The 12,254-nt window shown below is 35.4% G+C and overlaps 1 protein-coding gene across 3 annotated transcripts in view; it reads left to right on the plus strand.

Moving 5' to 3' along the window:
* The window catches only part of LOC136678969 (RNA-binding protein 20-like), a 43,501-nt gene extending 38,057 nt beyond the window's left edge, over positions 1 to 5,444 (plus strand). For all 3 annotated transcript variants that reach the window (XM_066657182.1, XM_066657181.1, XM_066657183.1), the window contains exon 15: positions 5,230 to 5,444. In XM_066657182.1, coding sequence (XP_066513279.1) covers positions 5,230 to 5,295 — 66 coding nt within the window. In that variant the 3' untranslated portion in view covers positions 5,296 to 5,444. The remainder of the gene's footprint in view (positions 1 to 5,229) is intronic.
* Positions 5,445 to 12,254: the final 6,810 nt, after the last annotated feature.

Genomic DNA, 12,254 nt, shown 5'->3' on the forward strand with positions numbered 1-12,254 from the left:
GACTAAATTCAGCCCCCTGGTGACGTCTAACTCACTAGCTGTTTTTCTCTCACAGGATGCATTATTTTTTTATCAGTGTATTACAAAAAATCCAATGTAACATTTTCATAAGGCATTGTTTTTTTTTAAAGAATTGTTGTTATTGTAGTGTTTTACATTTCTATTACAGTGGTATTTTTTAAGTACTTGTATTCTACAATACCATTTTTGTACACCTTTATTGATGTGTTGCTTGGAGTGACATTCTTCTTATGATTTGTTTGATTTATATGATATTGATATTTATGATTTATTATGATGAAGTATAAACATAATTCTACTTGTAGAATATAAACACGTTTAAAAATGTATGCTTGCAACCTGCAACACACTCAGAAAACCTGTGACAGAGGCATGTTTACCACTCGGCCACATCACATATTTTTCTAAGGATACTAATTGTTGCCCATTTGCAAGTGGATTTTTTTGCCCATCCTTATTTAATAATGTGTATATTCACATGCATATAGTGTAATGTTTCAAAAGAGAGTGACATGAATTTTCTGTGAAGTTTTCATTCATATGTGTTCAAAGTTTTTGCAGTGTTTTTCAGGTACCCGATTTTAGTTTGTAAGAACAGAACACTGACATGTTTTTTTTTTTTAACTGTGCTCTTGATAACAAGCCACATGGTCCCTCTCATCTTTAGCCGGGTGCTTGCAGTATTCATTATTGGACACTTTTCTACTTTTCATCAGTCCATCGTAAATAATCTCAGACCCAGTGAAGTTAGCTGTGTTTCTGGATCTTGTTCATACAGTTCATTTCAAACAGCAATGAACTATGTTCACAGACAGTGGTTTTTTGAAATGTTCCTAGGCTCATGCAGTGTTTTCCACTATAAGGTTATGTCTGTTTTAATGCCTTGCCAACAGAGGGTCTGAAGACCACTTCCATCCAGTACTGGTTTTTTGTCTCTTTGCCCACAGATTTCACAGATTGTCAAATGTTATACACTTTCCCTTCCCAGAAAAGTACAAACCTCCCCATTTTTACTTCTGAAAGACTCTGTGATAATATTTTTATATTATCACATAAATATATACTATATTGTAGTATATTGTTATACTACAATAACAACAATTCTTTAAAAAAAAACCCAATGCCTTATGAAAATGTTACATTGGATTTTTTGTAATGCACTGATAAAAAATAATGCATCCTGTGAGAGAAAAACAGCTAGTGAGTTAGACGTCACCAGGGGGGTGAATTTAGTCATTGTGATAGAACACAAATATACACTAATGTGATAATATTTTTATATGCCTAATAATTATGAGAATTTACACAGTCAAGTGGTTTTTATAGGATAAAATAACATTATCAGTCTTATCTTCTGCTGCAGAAATAGGAGTGTTTTTCAAGAAATATAATATTTTAAAAATCATTTAAATAGGATCTAAATGAGGTGCACAACATTCAGTAATTTTTTTATTTACATTTTGAAGCCTCTCAGCCATTATGAAGGAGGGCTTGTACTTTGCTGTTTTGGTTATTAGATTTTGATTTCCATCTTGACAAAGGTTTATTTCCAGACACTGTATTGTCCTTACATCAGTTCACAGCACACACATTTGTTCAATTTGAATAGTAAACTAATACATCCACTTGGTGGTGTGGACAGCTGTTAGCTGATCAAGGACAGTGCCTAATTTCACTGATGAAATATGGTGGCAGTAGAAGACCTACTTAACATGCAGTCTCAGAATGCAGGTTCTGCTGAGCATTAATAACATTTTGTTTACACTAAAGCCTCTTTGACACATGTGCTGCATCCCAGACATTTTCCGGACATTACCCAGATGAGCTGTATGTGTGTATGCCAACATCCATAACAGATGTACTGGACATTAATCAGACTTTATCAAGCCATAGTACAATGGTCAGGTAATACCTATGTGATTCCATGTGTAACCCAGGATTCTGCTTTAAATTTCTCAGCAAAACTACGAGAAATGCTGGAGTTAACTAGTTCTTAACTTGGGAATTAATTCATAAGAACTATCTCCAGTTGATATATAGAGCTTAAGGCTTGAGAAATGTCTCTAAAATAAGGTTAAAATAGTTATTTACTTACCATGAGTGGATAAACTATCCCAGATTAGACGGTGCCAGAGGAAGTCCAAGTACAGAGGAAATTTAGCAGTAAAATATATCTGCAATTATGATGAAATATAAAAATAAATAAGATTGGATTCGGTGAGTGTGAACTACACTTATGTATTTTTGATGCCTAATATAGTGAAGAAAGTGAGTGCTGTTAAGTAGTTTAACTGTCACAGCCTTGTCAGGCCTGAACACGTGCTACAGGAAAAGAATAGCAGCTATAAACTAAAGACTAATTCAAAGCTAAGAGGAGCTAAAATGCATGCATTTGTATGGAAAAAAAGAGAGAAATGCACATGTAATGTGAATTTATTCATTGAAATGTACAAATAAGGCACAGTTTTCTTTGTAAACATGTTTTTTTTTTGTGTCTTTGAGAATATTCTTCCCATCGCTCGGCCGCATGTGGCCTATGCTTTCCGAGTGGATGAGGATGGTGAGCCAAGCCCACATTTCAAACTTAGAGCCTGAGTATTGATTCAAAGGACAGTTTTACCATTACATTTTTTGCCCAAGGACTGTTTTTTTAATTGAGAGAACTGACTTTAAAAAAGAACTGTAATTTTCTCTTCATGTTGAGAACTGATTCAGTTTAATTTGAGAAGTTTCATTGTTTTTGTGGTTTTGCTTCAAATAATTCTGATTATACCACAGTTAGTTTCGACCCTGCAATGTGATTGGCTGAGAGATGTTCCAGGAGTACCAATATTACACGATAATGGCACTCTGACCAAAGCTCTTCAGGAATCACTCTGCAAAATACATGTAACCTAGCAACGAAAGCAGCGCTTACAACAGCGGGACCTGTGCCAGGACTATTTTACCCAAAGGCGATACAGTTAATTTTCTGTTCATGCAGCGTATTTTGAAGTAAAGTGTTATGCTTTCAAACTAAATTAGAAAAAAAAGTAAATTGCTCCTACTATGTCAGTGGTTCTCAAACTTTTTACAGCAAGTACCACCTATTATCAAACCAAAACCTCCAAGTACCACTTATGGATACTATGAACGTCTTGGCGTCTTGCTTGAATATTCATAATTTGCATGCATTACACAAAATTATTCTAAAATAATGACTAACAATAATGAGAATACAAATATTGAGAGAAATAAAAATGAGAAGAGATGTCAATGTAATATGTGCTTTACTGTGAAAACAGCGCAGTGCATTGTACTCCCAGCATTTGTATTAGTAGGAGAAGTGCTGAAAATAAACGACGAAATGGTGATAATACTTACCTTAATGGCAAATATTACAACCAAACCTAGAATTGAAAGAATAAAATGAATAATAATAAAAAATGTAAATAGGTTCAAATAGCTAATACCTGAGGACTGTGAAAAACCTGAAAGGGAAATCTTAATGAAATATTAATTAATAAAGAAGAACAGACTTTTAACAATAATAGAAAAAGCAAAAATGGAAAACCACTAATGTGCAATTCTTGTTAACTATAATTTGGGAAGTTGATTTCACAAAGCTTACACTGTACAAGGATTTATGTTTTTTTTTTTTTTGCATTAAAAGTGAGATGTTTTATACAATACATGCTTTTAATAGAGTTTATAAATCAAATTTATCTGGTCTTATTTAATTTTTCTCGATCCTTGAGCGAACTTAACTGGTTCTTTTGTCTCCTCTGGTTCTTTTGTTGAGATATCTCAAAATTGTTACTTACACGAGTGACACATGGGTGAGTAGCACCAGTATTGTTCTGGAGAAGTTCTGGAATTTGTGCTATTCTTTCTGCACATGCTACAAAGGCGCCGCCCCAAACCTCAACCACGTGGAACATTTCCAGCTGTGAGAATGCATCTGACAAATGTTCGGCTGTATGCTACATGTGAAAAGGCAACTACGGGAAATGTACCTCCGGACCTGATTCTTAAGACATTTTATGGAGAGGAAGAAGACATTCCTTCATCATCTGCTGGGATTAGAGTTCTCACGATCAGCAGCTGTTCTGTCAGTCAGAGAAGATTGGAGGGACATTTGAGGGCTCTCTCAGCCCACACACACCACAAAGCTTTAACAGGGTTACGTGAAAAAAGAGAACGTTATTTAAATTATATTGTTCCTGCCAACAGAAAGCATTGTACCGTTGTTTGCCAAAGTTTGGACATCCTTGCTTGAATTGTGTTTAGAGGATATATGTAGGTTCATCATATGGGAAAAAAATAAACACAATACCCACATTTTTAAAATATTTTTAATAAAGCAAATAATCTACCAGGTTTTTGAAAAATTGCAAAAGATTGTTTTTTTTCTTTGTCAGCAAAAGTCCCAGAGAATTTCAGCAACCTCTTGGGACATAAACCTTATAGCAATAGCTATACCCTGCAATCTTGCACTGTACACTTAAGAATGTGTTCTCTGTTATATGTAATTGTGTCGTAAGTTAAGACAGAAACCCTAATCTTACCCTATTCACACAATGAGACTACAAACATTTTCAACTACCTTGGTCCACAAAAATTGGAGGATTAATTTGCAGACATTTCCTAAATTGGTAGAACTTGGCTGAATTGCTGTAAACCTTTGTCTGTGCAGTTCAAATACTAAATATTTGGTTCATATGTTCTACAAATGTCACCTCATTTTCCATTATTATAAGCTGCCACCTCAAATTTTCACTGAACTAGGTTTATTTACTTGTGAATGATGGATTCTGTGCCTGTCTTTCATGCCTTTTTCTCTATTGCAGCCTGAGTAAAAGGGGTTTAATATCACCAGATGCTTGCAATTGTACTGATATATATCAGTCATTGCTATAATACAATATAGTCTTTTCTTATAACCTTCTTAGAGTTCCTTACTTTCTTTTGCAAGTTGGGAGAGGGTTGTAAAATGTTTGTCCCCTCACAGTTTTCAGTAAAAAACTGATGAACCCCTGCTCTGATACATATAATGCTTAAAATGCTTGATAACAATATGATGGTAAAAACAGGTGTGTTAGAAAACTCAGCAGTGATGTGCCTATTTAGGATTCGCTTTGGAAATCCTACTGAAATGCAATAAATGAGTTATGTCTTGTGCCTGTTGTATTCCATTTCTGTAATATGCAATATTCTCTGTCTCTGCAGAAGTATCTATCTCAGCTGGCAGAGGAGAGTCTGCTGCACTGTCACTCAGATTCAGCTAGCACATAATGAACCAAGATGGACCCAGAGACTTTACCTTTGCCACTGTAATCATGAACAAGAGGAGGAGCAGCAAAGAGTTCTGCCAGAGATGATATAAACGAGGAGGAGAGAGTTCACTGGATGAAAAGAGTAATGGGAAAACGTGTAATGGTAAAAATGACAACTGTTTTAAGGAGAAAGTCCTACCCTTCAAAAAAAAAAAAAAAGAAAAAAAGGAAAAAGAAAAAGAAAAAAACAGCCCATACACAGTATTCAAAACAACAAAATTTTGGGGTTTTTTGAATTACTTGAGTCAAATTCTACAAAGTATTTTTTACATTTTATCAGATATTACATTTGATTCTGGTTTTGGTTTTTAGGGCTGTCCTCATTTAAATAGAAGGGAATATGTATGAGCAGATATAACTGGCTTGGTTCATTTCCAACATTGCTGGAGGTGGGCAGACTTTTATATAAAGACTTTAGCTCAACTCACTGTCCAAGAGATCCCAGCACACAGGGTGAGGAGAAGGGAAGCAGAGAAAGAGAGAGAGGGGGGGGGTGAAAAATGCGCTTGTGTTTATGGTTTATGGTTTGAAGATTGTATGGTCATGACAAATCAGTGTTCAAGTATGTGCATCAATATGTCAGTAATTGAAAGTGGTATCAGTGCCTTCTCTACTCTCTATAATTGTAAATTGCCCAGCCCAACAATCTCAGAGTTACAGAATGAGTGTACAGGTTGATAAAGAATGTCCTGATATGTGCAATGCTATTGTATTTTCTATGTCCGTATAAAGGATACTTTGGAGTTTGCATTTTGTTGAATGAAGATAAGCTCACAGGTATTTGATCTCAAGATTATCTTTCAGATCTGCATTTGTAGCAATGTGAATCTGAATTTAATTGAGGTATTTCTTTAATGTGATATACACTGGACTTTCTTGAAAACTGGATAAAAATTATGTTTTTGATTATAAGTGCCTTTTTGCAATCAGTACTTTCAGAGGTGAAAATATATGCTCAGGTAATTGAGAAACGCTTATTAATTACACATTTCACAAAGTTCTGTAAACATACAGACATACAAATTGACTCTGCAGACATACTGACTGATTTCTCTCTGATTTCAAATCTTGAATTCAGTTTGGAAACAGTAAAGTATGTATAGTGTAACATACATAAGTAGCAATACTTGAACTGGACCATGTGTTATTTATCTAAGGTGAATTCATGTAAAAATGAAAGGTGATGTGTGTGTTGTGGTAGCTTGTAGCAGGACTTTTTGTATATTATTAATATTTGAGTCCCAGTTTTAAGACATATGGTGTCTTCCTTTAAATATATTTTTGGGATGTTCTTTTGAAAATATTTTAATAAAAAGTTTTAAAACTATATTTACTGGATTTTTTTGGGGGGATTTGAGGCTTTGTTCCCTAATGTTTTGTATAACATTTATCCACATATTGTGGCAATTATGGCATAGAAGAAGAGGTGGTAATATGGACCTTCCTGTAGCTCCTCATAGGGGAATCCCCCGGCGTTCCCAGGCCAGCTGGAAATTAAAGTCCCTCCATTGTGCTCTGGGTCTTCCTCAAGGACTCCTCCCAGTCGTCTGTGCCTGGTATGCCTCCAGCAGGCATCAGCCAGGACAAAGGCAAAGTAGGGGCTTTTTCATATCTGCACTTTGTAGTCCGGTTAATTTGGAGTCTGGTTTGTTTACACCTATGGTGTGATTCGTTTGTGCAGATGTGAACGCAGTAATTGCACTCAGATGTGGACCAAAACAATCACACTGAGACCCTTGAGAGGAGGTGGTCTCGGGACGGTCCCAAATGAACTCTGGAGCAGTTTGCTTGTGGTGAGAATGTGATCCTTCCTTGATCTGAGCCAAATATCAAGTGAACTCCCAAAGTTTGAGCTAATGGCGCTCCTGTAGGAAGGTGTGCTTTGCATTATGGGATGCAGAAGCACATGTAAACAAAGAACTGACCAAATTTTAGCAGCTCACCAGGGAAGGGAAATGCTTTCTCCAGGTGCACTTTAACCTGTTCTATTGCCCAGATAATTGTCAGTGCTAAGGGCGGCATAGTGTCGCAGCAGGTAGCCTCCCAACCCACCGTGACCCTGAACTGGACAAGTGGTTACAGACAATAAATGAATGAATGATTGAATTGTCAGTGCTATAAACAAGTGCAATTTATGCCATTGCTCCATGTTAAATTGCACAGAAACAAGCACGACTCCACAACACAGGAGCTTCTTCTTGTATGAACTTTCTTGCTCCTGCTCCATACAGGCCTGACCAATAAGCGAAGAGAACATGGTTTGTTGTGACACATTTTGGTGCGGTTTGATTTAACACTGTGTGAAAACAAACTAAACTTAGGGGAAAATGCTCCAAGAACACAATCTCTTGAACTGAATCAGACTAGAGCAAAAATACTTATAGGTGTGAAAACACCCTTAAAAATTTAAAAAGACACAGAGATAGCCCAACCTGGTGAAGAAAATCCAAACTGTGGTCACAGTTCAGGGGGGTGCACAAGACAGGTGTTTTACCAAACATTTCCCAACACCTCTGTCCTTTGTATAAAACATCAATGATTCCTACAGACTGTAACTATTCTAAACAAAAACAATATACAACAAATGAAAAAATCTCTTTACTGAGCCATTTGCATGACGGCATTCCCAAAAAGTCCCAATCTGATCATAGAGCCCACAGCACTAACATGTTAAATACATTGTACCACCATATGTATAATACCGAGTGTAGTATTGAACTTACACCCATTTGATTTAATGATATCGTTAGACATTTAAGACACTGTGCTAAAAATATGTTCTAACACATTAAATATTTCTTGTTTTACATTTCTATTGCAGTGTGCAAAATTATCTTTCAAAGTAATCAATAGCAAAGTTTTGTTTGTGTTCATTGCAATCACACAGCCTTTATAATTGATAACAAGCTCATCTCTCAGGTTGGATTGTGGACCACTGTTCTTTGTAAAGATGTTCAGATCTTTGAGTTTGGAAGGCTTCCTTGCCTTTATTCTGATCTTGAATTTCCCGCACTTAATGGGATTTAGATCTGGTCTCTGACTGGTTCAAACCAACATGTGGATAATGTGTTTGTTTTATTTTTTTTCCTTACTTTAAATGATCTCTTGGCCACTCTGGCTGCATGTTTTGAGTCACTTTTTTGTTGGTAGGTCCATTGATGGACAGTAACAAATTAAATAATTTGTTTCTGTACTACTGTGTATCTGTGTACTTTACTGAAATATTTCCATTTTGGGTGATTTTTTACTTTAACGCCACTACAATTCAGTCAAATATCTTACTTTTTACTCCACTACATTATGACAATCTACCGTTCATTTTGGTTTATATGTGGGTAAAAACAGGTCTGAACAAATCTCTCGGCTCCTCATAGCTCCCCACGCTGCACCGTTGCCAGGAGACGGATGGATAAAGTTAGAGTGCTAAAGCAAACGAACCTCAAGTTTCTCCACCTAAAACCAGGTAATAAGAAAGGCAGACTTTTTATTTTAACTGTTGTGCATATTTGAGACTCTTAGTAGTCACATGTTTCAGTTCTTAGAACCATTATGGATTAACATTTATAAACAAATCAAGAAAACGAGATTGTCTCTTCTTTTATGTGACTTGATGGTCATTTATCAAAGATAAAACTATTAAAGCCCTTTATTTGCCACAAAAGCAAAAATACTTTATTATTACACAGAAAAAAACATGAATTTAACTGTGTATATCATTCAAATACAACAAAATGTTTTCGTGAAAGTTTTCACAAATCAGATAATGCCTAAAAGAAGTGAATTTTCATTTCCATTGTTAGGGTAAATAGCATTTTACAGTCAAACACTCCAAGTATCATCATAATAAAAGGTAGACAGACCAAAATATATTTGTGAAATATTTCACAAATCAGGAAAAAGTTTTTTCTGGGTGAGATTTAATCTCAATAAACGGCCAGTTATGAATTGATGTTTAGTATTTGCCTTTATTATCTATTATGACACATGAAAGAAGTGTAAAACTCATTAAAATACACTGAACTGTGTTTGTGAAAGTTTTCATAAATCAAGCACTGTTTAATCAAACATGTTTCATGGAATTTGGATTTTATTTGTCATGAACATCACCTGCCAAAGTGAAAACCGTGTTTATTTTGCACTTTGTTTCACTTTCCTTGCTTGCGGTATACAAGCCACATACAGACAAAATAAGAACTGTGAATTTTTTCACAAATCAGCCTGGTAGGTTTGAATCTGGAATAATTCATTTGAATGCTCTACTTTTGAAGTTATAAGCTTTAGAAAATAAAAGGTAGATGAATTCACAAAACGCATCAGTGTTTTTGGATGTACATAACTGCATTAATGATAACTGCATTAACAATACATTGTTCATGTAGTGCCTTATACTGGATCATTTTGACTTTCTTGACATTTATCATATATTTTTAACCAGTATAGGAGCACTTACTAGTCTATGTCATTGGCAAATTTTATGTGATAAAATAAATCTATAAGCAAAGTTTTAAAACAACGTTTAATTACATTTATTATCCGTTATTTGTCCATCCTGTTATGGCTATGTTCACCCTTTTATATATGAGTTTTCTGTCTAATTTAAGATTAAGGCTCAGAATTGCATAAATAGCTCAAACAATAGACCTACTTTGCAAGTATGAAGACAAAACAGAGCTTAAAGGAATTCCATGTAATATATTTTACTTTAAAATTACAGCTTCAAAATTATTGTGATGCTTCACTGAGCTGTAGTAATGAGGATATAGACTCTGTCAATGCTAAACTTGGCTCAGCACTGCACAGCCATTTCTGTTGTGTTCATCAGTGTCAGGTTAATTAATGACATTCTATTAAAAGATTCTAAAGTAAAACACTAGATATAAGACACTAGATTATTTTCACTTACAATTCATTGATTCAAAAGGTTTTTTACAAAAAGTCTTGTTACAAAAATTATAATAGGATATTGGAACCATAATAAATCATGGTGCATTTATTTTCGATACTTAAACATATCTGAAGGTAAATACTTTTGTACTTTTACTCAAATGGAGATCTACAACAGACTTTTACTTTTACTGGAGTAATAATTTATACTGAGTATATGTACTTTAAATCAAGTACATGATTTGTGTACTTTGTCCACCACTGTTGATGCTCAAGGCCAAGGTGTTCTGCAGACTGCCTGATGTTTTTCCTCAAAGCCATTTACTTTGACAAGTTTGAGGCACAAAGCATTCTTTTGTTGACATCTGACACCATTCCTATGCAGTGCACACTGTAGAGCTGAGTATGAAAAGCTGGTAGCAGAAGTGCCCTGATTCACAAGGCTGGCCTTGTTGGTAATTCTTGAAATTCTCTTGGCCTCTTAAACTACCAGTCTTACCAGCACAGGGATCACTGTTGCCTATCTCACCATTTGAGGTCTTTCACTGTGCTTTAATGTCTGTCTCATGTGCAGTCACAATGCACAGCTGGAGATCCCTGTAAACTATTTGGTTTATACCACAAAGCTGTACTGACTAGAGAACTGCTACATCAGATTTTCTCAATTTATAGTTGATTACAATCAAGGATGTAGTGGAGTTAAAGGCATTTACTCACCTTTTTAACGTTTACTCTCCTTTCTTAAAGATTATTAATCATATTATTTGTATTAGATGTTTTTAATCTCACCTGTGGGTCTGATACTTTTAAGATAGGCTGTAAATTAATTAATACCATAATGTTCCCATAAATTGTGATCTGCTTTTGAGGCCACATTTCCCTTTTTTATTTTATTTCTAGCAGTTAATGAATTAGTGCTTCTTTGCTTATTGTTTTAAGACATTTTTTTAACTAAGAACTGTCTTCATGGCTGGAAAACTGGCATAACTCTAGGGTCCTGAGATTGTTTCAGTGTTCTCCGTGTGTCTGTGTGAGTTTCCCTCAAGTGACAGGTTTTCTTCCACAATCCAAAAACACAGGTTAAAAGTTGATTCGTTGTGTATAATTGCCTGTAAGTATGAACATGTGAGTGACTGTGTGAGTTTGTGATGTTTTCTGATGGGCTGGTGCCCTGTCCAGAGTGTTCCTGCCTTTGACATTCTGCAGGTAGGAACTACCACCACAACCCTGAACAGGATGAAGTGATTACAGATTATTCTATATTCTGTGTATAGTGCTGTGTCATGAATTAGCACTTTCACAACAGCATCCTTCTGTTGTCGTTTTAAAAAATGTCAGTAGGTTAGAAAACAACAGCAGTGAGTTATGTTGACTTATTAAAATAAAAGTGTTTATTGTTGACTTATTATTGTTTCACCATTATATCATATTTCATTTTGTTTACATCTCAGCAGCATGTCATGTACTGAGTTTTAATATAAAAGTGATTTGGGCATAGCTTTATTACAGAAATAAGATTAGTGTTAATATTTTCTTTATAATATTTTACCTTAAAAGTCCCACCCCATTTTTTCAGCCCTCTTTCCAAAGCCACTCCCCCAAATTACACGTGAATGTAGAGATTAGTAAACACAGACAGCTGCAGAGAGAATTATCTTTGTCGTATCTATAAACATATACATGGACGTCGTTATATCTGTTTTAGGAGGAGCTACAGCCCCCATAAATATTCTTTTGCCCCCCACTTCTATCATTTTCGTTGGCTATCAGACTGTATTGCTTTCTTGTCAGAATAGGCACACGTAGTAAAATACGGAATTGTCACATATTTGGACACTAATTGATGCGTTCCGTTTTGAACCGATATTTTGTTACGTATTTTTGAGGTCTCACGTTTATGTTTGACACAGAAACTCGCAGCTCTCTCTCGGCCGGAGCAAGTTGCAGATTCTCTACGACTTCTAAACAGAGAACACCATTTTCATTGGTCGTCAGCTTTGTTTTAGCCAATCAGCAGCCACGGATATCTGTCCA

This window comes from Hoplias malabaricus, chromosome Y (assembly GCF_029633855.1).
Source record: "Hoplias malabaricus isolate fHopMal1 chromosome Y, fHopMal1.hap1, whole genome shotgun sequence".
Lineage (NCBI taxonomy): Eukaryota > Metazoa > Chordata > Actinopteri > Characiformes > Erythrinidae > Hoplias > Hoplias malabaricus.